Raw genomic sequence first — 18340 nt, forward strand, 5'->3', positions numbered from 1 at the left:
TTTTTTATTTGTATCTATATTTTCGGTATTGTTCTCAAGTGTCTATTAGCAGAAATAAATAGAATCCAAACGATAACAGCAGAAAAGGTAAGAGGTAAGTTTGAAATTAATTTATTTATTCATTTGTTACAAATTTCACCTAATAATATTTATTAACTATGTAGAGCAAAAATATGTATTGCTTTTTTATTTCAATTAGAAATTTAACAAATTCAATTGCATTAAATATATTAACCTGAAAGAAAGGAAAATGGACAACCAACATTGTTTTTGACTTAAATATTTTTTTCGTTAGAAAGTTTTAAAAATAAATTTTGAATAGCATTTAAACATTTGAGTGTTTTGTTGCCATTATCAAAAGTAAACTAGCGTAACATATGAAATCATTTTCAAATGAATAAATTTAAAACAGTGCGAACAGAACAGCACGACTAGTAGTACTACGGACTGACAAGACGGAACTAAACAAAAGACTTGTGTATAGAAGAAGACTGATGACAGATTTACGAGCAAGATTCCGTAGTGAATATCTGAGTTAGCTACATCATAGACTGACAGTTCGAAAACCAACATATCATCCTAAAGTTGGAGATATCATCTTGATTTGGAATGATAATCTCAAACGAATACATTGGCTCTTGGGAAGAATACTCTCAGTTTACACAAGTAAAGATGGACTGATCAGAAGAGCCAAAGTTAAGACCAAATTCGGAATTCTGATCAGACCAATTCAAAACCTCTGCCCATTAGAACTGGACGAGGAGAATCTCAACAACGAAGACCAGCTGCCAGAGACTTCCAAAGATGAGCCAGAAAGACCATCATCGGACATTGCTGATTCCACTCCTGCTGCTACCAGAGTTGGACGTGTTGTTCACTCACCCTCCAGATTTGGACAATGAAGTATTGAGATTCGGTTCAACATGCCCCGAAACTCAAAAAGGGGAGTGTTAAAAACAGAATACCATTTTCCTTGCCAGAGGACATACTAGATGGCGCTACTGCATATAGAACTCTAAGAGCGACAATTTTTGAAGAGTTGTGTTACTGGCGAAGGAGAGACCATGTTGTTTTTGTAGTGTTGTTTCGTTAATATACACATGTTAACTAATTCGAAGGAGTATTTTTTCTTGAGTATGTGGTCATTACTTACTCAAGAAAAAATACTCCTCATTTATTTAGATACGAACCGACCCGGATAGAAGAATCAGGTAAGAAACCTTTTATTGATACCTGTTCTATTGAAGTAGAAAAAGAATTAAGTTTTCTTTTTTGACAGACAGGATGTGAATATTAAAGTGCGCGAAAGAGCGTTTAGTTTGAATAATAAATTAAGAAAAAGATTTACATAAAGAAATAACGTAAAAAGATTTATTTAAAAAATTTTATGTTACTCATATATAGTCTGGAGTTTCTTTTAAAAAAATATTTGCCCCCCCCCCGACTCAAATATTGCAACGCAGCTATTTAAAAAAAAGCGTTAGAAAAAGTTTGAAATGAATAAACCACTCATGAAATTTAATATATGGATTTTTTAAAGTATTTAAAATCAAATATTGCATTCAAGTGATTAAAAAATGAATTTAATTAAAATTGGTAGTCTTAAATAAACTAAAAACTTTTTTAGACAAAGGCAAACGGTGTTATAGGTGGAAGAAAAATTACATTTTTGATTTAAATTTGATGGCGTGAAGAAAATACTCTTCAGTTTAAAATTAAAACACCTAGTAGCATTTTAAATATTAAATTTTCAATGAAATATTTAAGTGGGTGGAATTTTGATAGAACATTCTTCGAAAAGACAAACAAATCATCGAAGAATGTTTTCATTAAACAAAAATACGCGATAGTTGTAAGATATGCTAATATATGTTTTCCCAAGTTAAGTTACCATTGTTATCGTTTTCAGTGATATTAACAAAATTAAATTAAATTTAACAAAATAGCATAAATTTGTAAAAGGAGAAAAACTTGACTATTCAGAATACAACAAAAAATACACTGGATAATTTTTTGATAATTCAATAAAAAATTTTGTCATAGGAAATTTTTTTTTCATAAACTCTAATCATAAATACATTTTAGTTTACATATTACAAAATTTAACAATAATCCATTCGGTTTATTCAATTGTAATGTATGAACTAAAGATGTATCGAGCAGTGATTTAATCGAATACCGAATTTTCGACCCAAAAAATCGGCCGAATAGCAACATTTTTTTAAACAAATCACTAATAAATAAAAAAAATTTGTATGTAAATAAGTTTAGTCATTGTTGAAAATGAATCAAAACTTTGCTAAATTATTGGCATGGGGGAAACATAAGGGGGAAAATATAAAACGAAAGGGAAGAAACATAATAGTTATTCATTAGAAATATGTTGTTTCGAACCTCACTTGCCAACTAGCAAGTCAGCTTAGTGAAGCAGAGGTTGCGTTTCTTGTTTTATTTAGTGGTGACATCTATGGACAAGAATACGACTTCACCACACACACGTCATAGCCTATTTATAAGCGGACCTATTCATACACCCATGTATTCATCCACAAATAGTAATTTAGACCTGAACCAGAGAACGATCAAACTACAATTCAGTACCCCTAGAAGTATTGAATTGTTATGAGAGAGGACCTTGTGACTCGGCAGATTTAAAGTGCACCAGTCACCTTTTACTATACGGGAAGTCTTTGGTCTGCGGAGATCGAACTCACGACCTCTTGGATATGGGACCAACGCTTTAGCAACCAAGCTATCCCGAGCTATTAAAAATATTTAAGCAAATAACTAAAATACTAGCTAATAGCTATATAAAGAGAAAAAAAAAATACAGAAGTTGTAAAGTTGAAAAAAAAAAGAGAAATAGGAAGGAAAAATAATTCTCTTAATTCTTAAAACAAAACTTTAATTCTAAAATATTTTTCGCGTATCTATAACAAGTTAAAAGAAATATAGTCTATCTGAAGTGCTTTTAAAAATGCCCCGCTATAAATAAAATACCCAAAAAACGAAACAGAAAAAATAATTGATTTTCAATTCTTATTTTAAAGCGAAACATCTCAATTTTCCAGTTATTGTATTTTATTGCAATTTCGTATTTAATGGATCCGAGATAGTTGGATTGGCAGGGCACTGGACTAAAATTCTTGAGAATGGGAGTTCGAATCCAGGCGGCCGAAGACTCCCCGTGTAGTAAATGGTGACTGGTGCATGTTAAATCTGTAAGGTCACAAACTCCTCCACGTTCTCATTACAAATTATATCTCTGGGGGTACTGCATCTGAGATTGATCGTGCTCTGGTTCAGGTCAAAATAACAATCTACGGATTACTGTACGGTGTGAATGTGTCCTCCCTGAAAAACGAGTTGTGACGTATGTGTGCGACACAAGTCGATTTCTTGGCAGTAGATGGTGCCACTAAAAACAAGAACAATAGCACCCCTAGCCCTAACGGACAACAACAACATCGCATTTAATTGGTATTTTCCAATTATTGCATAAAATCGTCGATACAAATTTTTTTTAAAAGAAAGAGCTAGATAGAAATCAAAATAAAAATCGTTCATAATTCTTAAACGAGAAATTTAATGCTAAAAATCTCAATAACTTTTTCCAGTTGCCATATTCTTGAGAAAAAAGTGATAGCGTTCATTAAAAAATGCTGGGTCATAATAAAAACGCTGATAAAAAAAAGTTAATAAGAAAAGAAAAAAAATTGTTCTTAAAATATAATTTAAAGTTAAAAATCATAGTTTTCTATGTTACCGGTTATGTCTTACCGTACAGGAAAAAGTGACAATAAAAGAATAAAGTCTATCAGAAACACTCCGTAAAAATGCCGCACTATAATAAAAACAGAAAGAAAAAAAAAACGTTTTTAATTCTAAATTTGCTGAATAAACGACGAAATTAAATAGCAACATGAATATAATCTGAGATACAAAAAAATCAAAAAGTACAAAAGTCGTATTTTAGTCATCTAGTTTCAATCCTTTAAATTTCGCTTTCCCATACATCATCTTTCAGAACAGAAAAATGCAAGTTATAGAACTTAAATATATGCAAAAACTATTTCGAACAATGTATACTAAGAAATATGATTTTAGATTATTCTTCTATATAATCAAGTATGATTGCTTAGGTGCAAAATCTCCCTATTTAAATACTCAATAAACATTAAAAAAAAAAAAAAGAAAAAAAAAATAATCTATTTTGAAAGAGGCTTTTTTAAGAAACATCCCTAACCTCAATTCATTATTTTCGATAAAACTAAAGGAAATTTCGGTCAATTGAACACCCTTAATCAAACCATAACTAAATGTTTCCTTATTAAATCTTAGAATAACAACATCAAATGCACAAAAATTCAACAAATAATAGGAAAAGTTATGGGACTGGATAAGTTTAGATATAATCCCAGAAAGCATGTAACCTTACGACAACCTTGTGTTTTGACTTTATTTTCATTGTCGCGAAAAGGTTTGCAGTAAAAACCTTTTTTCAATGACGTAAAAATATTGCAATTTCCTACCTATCCTCCTTAAAGGAAAAGTAAATGATTTTTAAATCTTTTTTAGAAAATATTGCCATTAAGAGCTCGACTTCACTCGCAGGTCGTCAAGGAGGGGATCCATCCCCTCTGCAGAGGATCAAAATTGTGTTGACATATTATCGGATCATCCTCAAGAATGTTTCCCAACTCTACACCAATAGCCCATTGTTCATATTTAGTACGACATAAACCAACAAAAACAACCGATCATTAGATCAAAAAATTTTCAGAGTAGTCTGCTTTTTGTTTTCAACAAGTAATTTATTCATTCTACGTCCATATGACATACAATGTACTCACGTGTGCATGTACTATATGCATGTACTGTCTAATAACAATGTTATTCATTCAACGATATTTAAAGTAACCACAGATATATAATTATATACGTGTGCAAGCACCTGCATACATATAATGTAGGCATGTATTCCTGTACGTACAATAAGTATGTACATACAATTCATATGTATATGCATAAGATTTCATTCAATATACGCACACAAAAATTTCCTCTTATTTTTCAGAGAAAGGAGCATATCTGACGAGGAAGTCATTTATTTGAATGAAGATTGTTGTAATTCCTTCATGTTAAATATGTTACGTATTCACTGGTGGTTATTATACCTATAATATCATTTGTTTATGTATTGACGAAATAGTTGATTTAATTATGGTATATCTGTTTTGTATTATTCACTAATGGTTATTATACAAATAATATTTTTATACATTAACAAAATACCTAATATAATTATGGCATATCTGATTTGTACAAATGCACTTGTCATATACTAATTGTTATGATAATCATAATATTTATTTGTTGTTGTGCATTAAAAAATATGTTTAGAATTTCTACATTCATTAAACGATTTTAAAAAAAAAAAATTGTTATCATTAAATTTCCTACATTTATCATATCATACACATTAAGTAAGAGATAATTAATCAGTTGAATTTTACTTATTTTGACAAAAGATATTTCATGTTAATTTTCTTTGATATACAAAAAACTGAACACTTTTGCATTCATCAAAATTTCTCACACCGCATAAATTTCCGAATAAGAAAGAAGAAAATACGCAGACCCTCTTTGAGTATTACATATGTTCTATTTATTTTGTTTTTATTAATCAAATCGTTAAATAAAATAAAAAATTTCATATTAAACGATATTTTAACTTGTAAATCACTAAGTTCCTTCAGCAAAGTAAGTCAGACTGATAAACAATAACTATTTTCCCCAAAATAATCAAGCAAAATTGATGGAAAGGAGAATTTCCCTCGGACTGGGAAGCTATAAGAAGTAAAATATAAAACAAATAATGAAACGCACCGTCATATAATCGTGGGAGAGATGACATCACGTTCAGAATGACGTTTTAGCTGACTTACACTAGCAATAGCATTAAATTGCATTGTCAATGAAAATCTTATGACAGGGTAGATTTTAGCTGAGCAAACGGAAACCTTATAATTATGTAGATTTAAGATGATTTTCATCTTAGAACTAGCTTTATTCAAGGTTTTTTTTACGCTTGAAAACCCAAAGACAACCTCGTTTTAAGGTTGTTATGTTGAAGGTTGTTTCCCAAGGTTTTGGATTAGGGTAATGTGCGTAGAATAGAGCAGATTGTCGCAGACCTCGTTTTAAGGTTAGAAGGTTTACACGTAAACCGTGTAATAAACCCTTTTTAGGTTTACAGGAAAAGATTTTTGTTGTGTTGAAAAAACCTTATATTGCTATTTGGGAATGGGTCATATATAAAAGTAATAAATACTTGCTTATGTGTAAATATGCCATATTCACTAGAACACATATAACAAACAAGAACCCAAAATTCCAGAGTTAAGGTTCAATTTTCGAGAGTTGTAAACGTTTCATCACAGCGAGTAATAATAGCCCTTCACAGTGTGTTGTCAATTATCTCTTAAAATAAATTGAGTTTCTTACAATTTTATTTTTAAAAAAAGATATCATGAAATCGAATTATTTTGTACTATTGCACAAATCAACACAATTTCAATTTGGAAATAATGTATTTTATTTTACTTAAGATAGACATTAGAAAAAAAAGAAAGTGAAGATACAGTCAACATCTATACGAGATATGAAGAGAACAATGTACTAATCATTGAAATATAAAGAAACATCTCATGAATATAAATATATTTACATAAAATTATTTACACTTATGTACACACAAAAAAAAAAACAAAAAAAGACATCATTCTGTGTACAATGAAACTTCATCATTCTTTTAGTCATAAGAACTAGGAATGATACATTTTTTTAAAGAGCTTTGCAGAATACAAAGAAAATAAATATCCATGCACACATAACGCCTAAACTAATTCATTTTATAAAATGTTATATATTTTAATTCATGATTAGTTTATATAATTTTTAAAATAGACATCATCAACAGGTATAAAACTATTAGCATTAAAGTTTATTAGAGGGATATCTTAACACTATATTTCAATAACCGTTATCAAAACAGCAGAAGAAAATGCATATCAGAATCTATGATAATAGGTTATTTATTACTTTCATCATAAAGCCTGCCTTGGTTTCTGTATCTTAACGATTTTGACTCCTCCAATTTAAAAAGCCTGGACTCTTACTATCAGATTACAATTCCAACAGGAAACTGATTCTGGATGGCTGCCTCCTCCCCTCTTTCCACACGGAATCGTCGATATTTATTTACTAACTTCCGACATGGCGTAGGTGACAAACTTTCAATCACCCGTTAATGGCTATTCCATTGGAAATGCTGTTTTCTAATCAACACTAATTGTAATTTTTGTGGCATTATTTAGCCTCACCAAATCCAGATATTATTTTAGTTTTGATTAATTTTTGTCTGAATGATTTTAACTAATATTCAACATGATTTTAATTAATATTCAAATGGACTAAATTAAAAAATTAAGATTAGAAAAATGCTATACTAAGCAAATATTATAGGAACAGTTTACTTCAAATTTTGTTAATGTTTTACAACTGTTAATTTTCTTTACTAATTTAGAAAGTTAAGAAAATTAAAGTCCTTAAGAAAGCTTTTACAGCATTGAAAATTAAAGTACGTTTTAAATAGGCTAATTGTTAACATCATGTCCAGAAAGTTGTTCTAACCGATTCACGCTCATGGTAAGGTTTTAAACATTGTCTGGAATAAGACATTCCATACGTCACTTCTCAGAGGGAATTCATTCCAGGAAGATCGTAGTACGGGTCCTGGGAGCCTTAACTTCAAGTCAAAATGAGTTACTAACACAAGATAGATTATAAATAGCTTAATATCAATACATTTTTAAAACATTAAAAATCCAAAATGTAGAGGATCTTATTTAATGTAAAATAATTGAACTTTTAACACACACCAGTTTTTAAAAGGAAATATTCAACAATCAAAATATGTTTAAAACAAATATCATTCAAAGATTTATTTAAAAATTTATAGGCAATAAAATAGTAAATAACAATAAATAAAACTGAGTTTTCTATTGTGGCTTGCGATAATTTAAATTTATTTAGGAAACTTAAAATGTTTTTTAATTCAAAAGTATTACTATGCATACATTTTTGTCTTTTCGATTTTTTATCTTTGTCGGTGGTGTAATTACAAAAAGAATATTTATAGTTTATGTAAGAAATTAAGTTGTTGTGACTCCCAAAAACCAAAATATTTTTCAAAAGATTCCTCAGCAAAAAGGTTGGGAAACCCTAGTTTAAAAATTTGGAGAACTTAATAATTCCCACAAGAATCGCAATAAAATATTTGTAAAATGGGACATTAACTCTGATATGCCTTATCTTCTTAGAATTTTAACAATCTTATTATTCAATAAAATAACAGCTCAGCCAGACTAAATACAATTGATTACAAACAATTATAATTAACAACTACAATTTTAAGCATGATTAAAAGCAATCAAAATTGTAGATAAAATTTTAAGTATGAATACAAGTAATTGTAATTATTGGTTACTATCTATTGCATGATTACAAATGATCATTGGTTTTAATTTTAAACAGAAGTAATAGCAAACACAATCATAATTGTAAATTACAGCTAATATTGAACTGTAAATATATGCAGTGATTGCAACTTTTATTTTGATTTACAGTCAGGATTTCAAAGTAAATTTATGACTAATTAATTACAATTTACACTCTGGTAATGGTTGGAGGTTTTTGTAAAATTTGAAATAAAATTTTACTCTTTTTTTTTTCTCCAATGAAAATATCTAATCACAGTTTTTGTGTCCATATCGCAAAATTATACTTCAGTCATGAAACAAATAAGGTAGCTTCATTCTATATATTTCTCATAAAACAATTACATTCTTTTCTGGGCTTAGATTTTTGCTATTCATGAATAATATATCTCCAATTCTTTCCAAGAAAGCTGCAGCATGTAAAACTGATTACAGAGAAATACTTCAAAATTGCTGAAAAACTAGGATAAAAAAGAAATGAGAAAATATTTCCAACTTTAATTTAAAGCCACAAAAACTTCATGTTGTTGAAACATGTGCCACCAACACAACTGGTAGATATTTAGTTTAGGCATTATGTGCTAAAACTAGCAACAAAAAAATTTATTTCATTCATAAAATTCCCAGAATTTCCACAATATTGCAAATCATATTTACGCAGCAATTTTCAATCGGAAGCATTTTTTATGTTCTTAAAAAATTTAATGAAAAATTAATTAATAACTAAATAATTGCCAAATATTATCATTTGTAAGATACAGAGTTTTGCTGAAGATTTAAAATATGGATTTTATGATAGGTATTTATAACAATCACAAATAAAATTCATATTTCGCATGAAAAAAGAAAAATAAACATTATTTTACTGTTTTAGTGAATATCCTTGCTGAAAGACAAACAAGGTAATATATAGAAAAAATATTTTGAAACAAGTCCTGTATAAAAGTTTATTATACACACACAGTATAACTTCAAAAATCCAGACAACTGGAGGGTTAAAAGGAATCATGAAAACATTCATATTTTAGATACCTTTATTAAAACAATAGAGATGTCAAAGGGAAAATAAAGACTTCATTTATGTAGATTGAATGTGAGTCCAATGTGGATTTAATTGTGGTGGCTTTTTCACTGCTTTTTTTTTGGTAATTATTCTACAAATATGTACTTGGTTTAACTACTTTTAATTCAATATGATTATAACACCCTAGCATATGGGAAAATAACTTTTTAAGAGCTCATTCCGTCGTAAATTCACACAATCTTTTTTATATGATTTTTTGGCAGCTATCGCTAAGGCCTTTGATGTTTTGAATACAGTATTATTACAACACATAAATTTCAATTTAAGCAATTCATTTTTTTCCCAGACATGCTTGATTTCAATATAAATCCACTCTGCTTTTTGATCATTTTAGGGAAGTTGTTGTTAGAGATTTCAACAGGGATTTGGATATTTTCAGTATATTATTTTGACATTTATGTGCTCTTTTCGAACAAAGAAGTAATAACTTTTAAACTCAGTTTCCAGATGTTTTATATTATGCTGCAATTATAGATAATTCTGATTCGGATAAATCTAGAAAATTTTTTAAATGTTGCAATGAAATTTCTACAATAAAAAATTGAAAAATAAGTTATATTCATTCCATTTGGACTTATTATCACAGGCTAGTTTTTGTTACTGTTCATTTTAAAACTGATTATTTTGTTGCATGCAAAACTTAATTAAAATATAAAAATGACCTTTAAAAAAATTGAATTCTGGCTATCTTAAAAATTTTGAGACACAGGAGGAAACAGTTTCAGGAGCTATTAAGATGACTCACATAACCGACACATTAGTCGAAGTACAGAAACGTTTCTTTTCCATTACAATAATTGTAAAATTATAACACCAGATAAACATAAAAATAACTTTCTCTGTGTGACAGTTTATTAGTATTAAACAACTGAAACTAAATAGGATAGGTTGATGTAGCAAACAATGAAAAAAATATTGTGAAAACCTAGTAGTTATGACAATTTTGGTTTACAAAAACATAATTTTAAATATTTTTTTTTTTTTTTTTGATGGAAAAAAAACTGACTAATTTCAGTGACATTTCCATTAATCTTTCTTAAAGCGAAAAAAAAAAATTATTGGCAAGAAACACAAAATATTAATTGAAAATAAAATTTAATATTACAACAGTGCAAAATGATACGCACAAAAGTTAAATGCACAATTCAATTATATCTAAAAAATGAGCATGGTGAGTGAAAAGGAATCACTATTTATAATGAAATAAGTAAAATAATATCAAAATCAGATATAGACTTGAAATAGATTTTTCTTAATAAGAAACTTTGTTATTTCCTCTCATTGCCTACTTATTATGAGTGCTTAAAAGAAACTCAGTTTATTTTAAGCACTTTTCTTATATTAACTTCCAATTATAATACCTTTTATATAAACTATATATTACATCTTCCTTCATAACAATTTAAAACTATACCTTTAAAATTAATTTATTAAAGCCTAGTTTCCTATTCAAGTTATAGAATGAAAAATAAGAGCAACAAAGATTATAATAAGATGCAAATGAAATTTCTTACCAAAACTGAATTTAAAAATGATCTAAATTAACATAAATGAAATTAAGGTTTTGAATAAAACTGAGATAATTTACAAGAGTAACATTACCAAGAAAATAAATTAGATTTATTTTTTACTGTAATCTTTTTTTTTGTTGATTCATTGGTTTTCAAATAAACAAAAAGAAATATTTAATAACTTCTAACGTTTGTATAATTTTTTTAAGTATAAACAAGTTACCCGTACAAATATTTAAAAAAAAAAACGTCGTTGAGGATATAGTGCAGACGTTTTCTAAGGCTGAAAAAATCTCAAGATTTAATTTATAACTTTTATGATCAACAATAGTCATAAAAAAAGATGATTATTAAAAGATGTTTCCTGAGAAATAATATCAAATAAAATAAGATAAAAATGAATTCGCATAGATGTAATTTATAGTGATGCTTTGCTCTAAGAATTGCGAACCTATATTTTTGCAGTAACACATATTTAGTATTTTTAATAATGGAAAATAAAACATTTGATATTCCCCTTCTATGTTACCTTTTCAAACACTAAAGTATTACTCAATTTGTTTAATTTTGTGGAGGGCAGCCAAAAGTTCATTAAAGTATTTGAAAAATTTAATTAAATAAACAAGATCATCAGTACATAAGAAAGAGTTAGTCTTCAAATTGACAAAGACATAAAAAAAAAATTTCTTTCAAAATAAGTGGTTCAATAAATAATTCATTAAGAAATTCAAAAATTAAAAAAAAATTATTCCGAAAAATAAGGGGTCAAAAAATTACTAACTTTTGCAGTATTCAAAATTATATTAATCTGTTTTTTCCTCAAAAGCCATCAAAAATATACAATTTAAAACAAACTTATCTTAATTACATACATTTTAGCTGTTTGTAGAAGTAAACATTAGTATTAGATGAATAAACTTACAATTAAGTAAAAAGTCACTCCTTTCTTCTCCCCATAGATTTCAATAAACTTTCTATATAAATTCGAAACTTGAGGACATAATACCCTACAGAAATGCAGAGCTATGTTCACAACACCACCAAGTTTGTTTTTCGCTACTTGAAGCAAAAATGGCCTTAATTTTGCATATTCATTAACTAAAATTATTGAAATTTTTCAGATGAACCAATCATTACAAAAGGAAGTGTGGGGCAACAGAAATATAGTGATTGTGAATCTGGGGTAAGGGGTGCATTTTTTTTACAGCAGATTACATTTTAATTAGAAGTAATAAAAAAAAACATTTCTCTAAACAAATAAATTTCCTTAACTTCTTTTTCGGTAAATATAATAACGTTTAACATACATTAATGCATTGAAAGTCGTACGTTAGAAAGCTTAAAAATGAAGTAGTTTTAATGCAAAGGAAAGGCTTGTATTAATCTGCTTTTATTATCTGTACCAACTGAAGATTTTTAAAAATGTGTAATGCTAATAATCAACATAAAGGAACATATACATTTTTTAAGAAAAACAAATTATCTCTTTTTTAAATGAAGAGTGTCATTTAATAAACCCCTTAAACAAAAGTTTATGCTGAGTACCAACTTTAAAATTGACAGTTTGTGAGTTATTAAAACATTTAAAATTTAAAGAAAAAAAAAACAGTTTTTTGCAACATGAAATTTTTCTTGGATTAAATTAACATAAGTGTCATGGATAATACACCAGCAAAGTTTATAAATCTAATTTAAAAAGAAATAAAATAATAAGCATAAAAATGAACATTCACAATGAAAATATAAGATAATTTCTAGCATGTTCTAGTACAGTGAATTTAAGCATTTCAATAAAAATTATTTCATATTTAAAAGATAATATTTTACAACTACGGACTGTATGACAACCAGAAATGAGCCATTTTTGAAGCATTGAGCATAAAAGAGAAAAACTCTTCATAGATAAAAACTGTTCTGAAAAACTTTTCCAATATTAAACTGTTTGTTTTGAACATAGAAATCAGTAAACATTCAAAATGCACAGAAATGCATCCTATTCAAAATAAATCAGACTTTTTTCAACGCAAAAATAATATTTTTAAAAAAATTTTAAACCTTCAAAACAAATTTTTTTTGTTGAAAACTTTGGCAATTAAAACTTTTGTTCAGGGTCTTTCAAAATTCTGCAATATTTCTTTGGGGAAAAAAAACAACAACTTTAAAACTAAAAACACTTTTCCTGTTAGATCGTGCATGGTCCTTTGCAATAAGCAAATTTAACAACATGAAAAGCAATGTGAAGAAATCTAATCACAGTTCAGTGGTCCATCAAGCACAGCTGTTAAGGAGAAGTGAATTAAAGAATCTGTACATCACACACACATATATATATATATATAAGCAGAGCATACACAGGCACCAGGCCCTACATGAGTTAACAAACAGTCAAGTATGCTGCTTCCAAAAAAAATTATGTGTTTATCTTTTACCACAAGACACTTGGGGAAAATCCAAGGAAAGGAATTCTTACTTCAGCACGGAAGCAGAGTGCTAGCACCAACATTCAGTAACTGAAATAACAACAGATCAACATTTTATGATTTTTATCAATACCAGCAATTATTCACTCATTCACTGAAACAATGATTTCTATCTTAGAGAACTTTTAAATTTAAGCCATTAAAACAATTATGCCATGAAAAGAAATCAGATTTCCTTAATTTAAGTTTCAACCTTTAACATTCAATAAAAATTTGCCTCAAAATGGTTACATTTTTTTATTTTCTTTAAATATACTATCCGTCCATACAAATGCTTACGTTGGAGAATTTATTGATGCATTTATCACTTCCTTAAAAAAAAAATTATGAAAAAAATTCTAAAACTGAGTTTTAAAAATTAAAAAGGCATTAAGCACAAGATTAATCGTTGAAAACTGCTTTAAAAACTTAGTCACTTCAAAAATAGGTTTTATGACTGGTATAAAGGTACCAAACATTACTCTAAGAGCCGTGATGGCTCAGGAAATACAGCGTTTGCCTTCCAATGAGGTGAACTGGGTTTGAATCCCAGCAATTGCTGGTCGATACGAGTTCCGTACCCGTCCACGATGCTGACGTAAAATATCTTCAGTGGTAGAGGAATAACGAGTTAGGGTCCCCCTGCTGTCGGGCTAACCGCGGGAGGTCTTCTCGGTTTTCCTCGTCATGCAATGCGAAATCAGCTTAGTTCCCTCAAAAAAGTCCTCCACAAAGGCAAATTTCTCCCAATACTCGATCCACGAGTTCCCTTGTCTTCTAGATTGGGATCAAAATTGCAAGACTGTGGAGTTCAGCATGAGAAGTCAAAAACCTTAAGCTGGGTCGCATATTTAGCGACGGTTATAAAATTATTTCTCTGAGCCCAGAAAAAATCTTCAGTATCACAAAATTTTTAGTCTTTCTTTGAGTTTGTGATGTTAAGGTTTAACAATTCTACAAAAATTTGGATTTGAAGAAAAAAATTTAAAATATTTTATAATTGATAACATACAATGTTATATTTACTGTTCCATTTGCATTCTTCTTTGGAAAGCAACAGTCTCTTCAAATACAAGTTCTTTCAAGCGCTCCTTAGGAAGATCATCCAATTCCATTTCAAACCTAAATGGTTCTTCAGCTACAGGCTTTGGAAGAAAACAAAATTAAAAAATCATAATACAAAAATACAACAACAAAAAAACATATTGATCTTGAACATTTGGAATACACAGACCCAGAGGAGGTCTGAAGAAAAATCTACACATTTTAGAAAACATTGTTTTTTAATACAGTATACATATACCAAACAGTTTTCAAAAAGGCGAAAGGAGAAATTAAAAAAGTATAATTTGTTCAATTTAAGAGTAACAAAAGAATGTTTAATTTCTGCATTATTTTGATCAAATCAGAAAGGTTTAACAACATCTTGTATGACTACATTAATGCAGCACTGAACAACTCATAATAATTAAAGATCAATACACAGAATATTTTTATAAAACTGTTAAATAAAATAAATAAAAATAAAATATTAATAGTAAATATTTAATTACAACAATACTAAATTGAAATTTGTAAGTGAATTCAAGACTTCCTTCACTAAATTTTAAAGTTGAGCTTCAAAGTCTCAAAATGAAAATACAGTGAAAAATATTTTTGTAGTAATTTAGCAGATGACCTCGCCATTTGAAAATTCTTTCATTAATGCATTGTTCATTGAATTCAATCATTTTTAAAATCAGTTGAAAAAGATGAATTATGAAACTAAAAACCTCCACTCTGCAAGATTTGTTAATGGGTAAGGTAAAAATAATAATTAAGTGCACAACCCCTGCATCGGTCATCAAAAAATTTGATAATATAAAATTGTTTATCAGAAAAATTAGAACTACCAAAGCAACTACAACCACTGGAAAAAACAGATTAGTTTAATTAGCACTATTTAATTGCAATTAAATAGTTTACTACACAATTATGAAAACTTTTCTCTCATAAAAGGAAACTTAATAAATCTCTCAATTTTAGTTACGCCGAAATAACAAAGACAAGAACAGAATTCCAATATCATAAATAATGATACTTACAAACGTCCAGCAAAAATAAATTATCACAGGTTTTAACTATTAACATTTTTTAATAAGGAATCATTTTATACAGCAACTAAATTAATAAAAGAAAAAGTTAAAAATCAAATTATGCAAAAATGTCTATGTATGATGAAACAAAAATAAGTAACAGTCTGTAAAACTTTCAGTATGACTTGGAGATAAATTACTCTACCTTGAAGTAGATGGAAAAACGTATATTGTAATTTCCTGCATATTACACGTTTTAATCTGCAGGAAGGAACTTCAGCCAAGAAGGGAAATTTGCAGCAGATAGCATTGATTCAATTAACCCAGTTGTGCCTTATTGGGAAAGTTTTTCAAAAAAAGAAATAAGTGGTACCACACGTTTCATTAATAGTATTAATTTTGGAAAAACAAAGAAGTTCTATAAACTGAAATATATCATTGGCTTAAATATTTATATTTAGATCCAAAGTCTTCTTAAAAGGTAAAGTGAAACGAAACATCCACTAGGTAGGAGTAAGCAAATATGAACTACCACTTTTTTTGTTGTGGTGTTTTTCATACATTAACTACTTCTTGAGGCCAGGCATTAATGAATTAATGCAGAAAAAATAACACCGAATTCCAAAGTCTCTCCCACCAACCCAATCTACCCTCAGATGTGAGCGAATTTATACCATATATGAGCCAATAGGCAAAGAAACGGACACCGATTATGATTAACTTTTATAGCTGTCGGAAGCAGATAGGAAATTCGTGATGCTCCAGATTACCCACGGTGGCAGATTATCCGCAGTGAGGATTTTAGTGTTTATTTAACGTGTAACTGCAGTCAGAATAAACAAGTTGACCAAAAACACTCAGATAAGAACCTTCTTGATTTTAGAAACTTGTGATATGAAATGTATAATTAGTTTTTCAGTAATGACTTTTTCCATGAATAAATTGCTTTTACTTGAAATGAACATTAAAAATAAACATTTTTTAAAAGAAATTATTACAAGACCAATTTTTTTTTCACTGGACCACATTTTAATGAAATTCCATACCTGCCAACATTGGAGAAATAAAATAACGAAGATTTCACAAGTTACATTTTTTGGGCTATGTGTAAGTCAAAAAGAGAAATTCAAAATTGGAAATAATATAAGCACTTACATTTAGCAAAGTAAAAAATGTGTAAATAAATCTTAATCTAAAAAAGATTTTTTTAAACCATTATTTATAATTACTTAAACTTTAAACACTCAACAACAAACAATTTTCATAATTTTAAGTAATTAGCTTCATTTTACAGAATTTTTACATATTCATATTTCAAACACAAGTAGCTGATTTGGCTTTGCATAGGAAAATTTTATCAAAGTTCTGTTCGTAATAGTTGCCAGAGAAATTACTTTTCATTAAAAGCAAGCTTTCAAGCTTTTCATCTAAGTAATGAGTGAAATTTGGAGTGTTTTTTTTTTTTTTTTAACTTTAGAAAAAAATTTCTGCCACTCTGTATTGCTTGTGGAATGCACAAGATACCTAACAAAGCATCCGCTATATTTTTGAACTGTTTAATTTTTATATATACAGTTCATTTTCTAGTTGCCCAATTGACACCCACAATAAACGAATCTGAAAACAGAAACACATTTAGGCTTTGATAATCGTTAGAAATGCAATGCAAACAAAAGAAGTTATTGCCAAATTAGGTAAATAATGAAGCTCCTTATTGGAGAAAAACAGACTCACAGCAACAGTCTCACTACATCCGGTTTATTCGGCGTAACAGCACATGAACTGCAATAGTGCCATCAGTTGAGGAATAAGGGAAGTATTTTTGTCATTAGTGGAAATTTAACATTTAAAAAAGAAGTTTTCTTAAAATTTCTTCAAAAAAACAGAGAAATTGAAGAAAATATGGGTAAACGGGAAATAGTTGTAAAATACGCTTTGTAAAAAGAAAAAGAAACAGGAGACATGGCAGGTATGAAATTCTAGGATATTTAAATAAATTCTCTGATTTTATCAGATTTAAGTAATTTTCTGTTCTGTGGTCACCCTGGATAAATAGTGCTCTAATGTGTACCAAAGGAGCATAAATAAATTATTTTGGAAGCAAAATACATACCTCATCTTCAGGGTCATAATATTCAGTAAAATACGGATGACTCAGAGCATCTTCAACTGTAACTCTCTTATGTGGGTTAAAGGTGAGCATCTTATCTAATAAATCCAAAGCTAGAATAATAAAACTTACGTCAGAATTAAAATTGAATCATTAGGGTCATAAAAAAGTTTATTGAATTGGAAAAATTTCTTGAAGAGTTTTTTTTTCTTTCTTTTAATATTTTAATGTTAATTTTTTCCCAGCTGGCATACTTGCTTACAAAAAATTTCATTTAATTAGTGCATTGATTTCACACTCAACATATTTAAAGATTTTTAAATATGTTGTTTATCAGTTCTTTACAAGGTTGGCAAGTTTTTGACAAATGACAGTTTTAACTAGTGATGTAACGAATAGTGATTAGGCCGAACAGCTAAATATCTATTAGAAATACAGCAGGGAACCGATTATCCGGAAGGATCGGGACCATCGCTATTCCGGATAACTGATTTTTCCGCTTTTCTGAATTGCTACAAAAATCCGTTTTTTTATTGTTAA

General features: G+C 28.5%; 1 protein-coding gene across 2 annotated transcripts in view; it reads right to left on the reverse strand.

The window, feature by feature from the left end:
- Window positions 1–6580: 6580 nt before the first annotated feature.
- Window positions 6581–18340, reverse strand: part of rl (Mitogen-activated protein kinase rl) — a 43081-nt gene continuing 31321 nt past the window's right edge. For both annotated transcript variants that reach the window (XM_043045595.3, XM_043045596.3), the window contains exons 9-11: window positions 17804–17913; window positions 14628–14760; window positions 6581–13666 (exon numbers count right to left, since the gene is read on the reverse strand). In XM_043045595.3, the coding sequence (XP_042901529.1) occupies window positions 14638–14760; window positions 17804–17913 (233 nt within the window). In that variant the 3' untranslated portion in view covers window positions 6581–13666; window positions 14628–14637. The remainder of the gene's footprint in view (window positions 13667–14627; window positions 14761–17803; window positions 17914–18340) is intronic.

The sequence above is a fragment of the Parasteatoda tepidariorum genome, chromosome 10 (assembly GCF_982258835.1).
Source record: "Parasteatoda tepidariorum strain Cologne lab strain chromosome 10, Ptep-v5.0, whole genome shotgun sequence".
Lineage (NCBI taxonomy): Eukaryota > Metazoa > Arthropoda > Arachnida > Araneae > Theridiidae > Parasteatoda > Parasteatoda tepidariorum.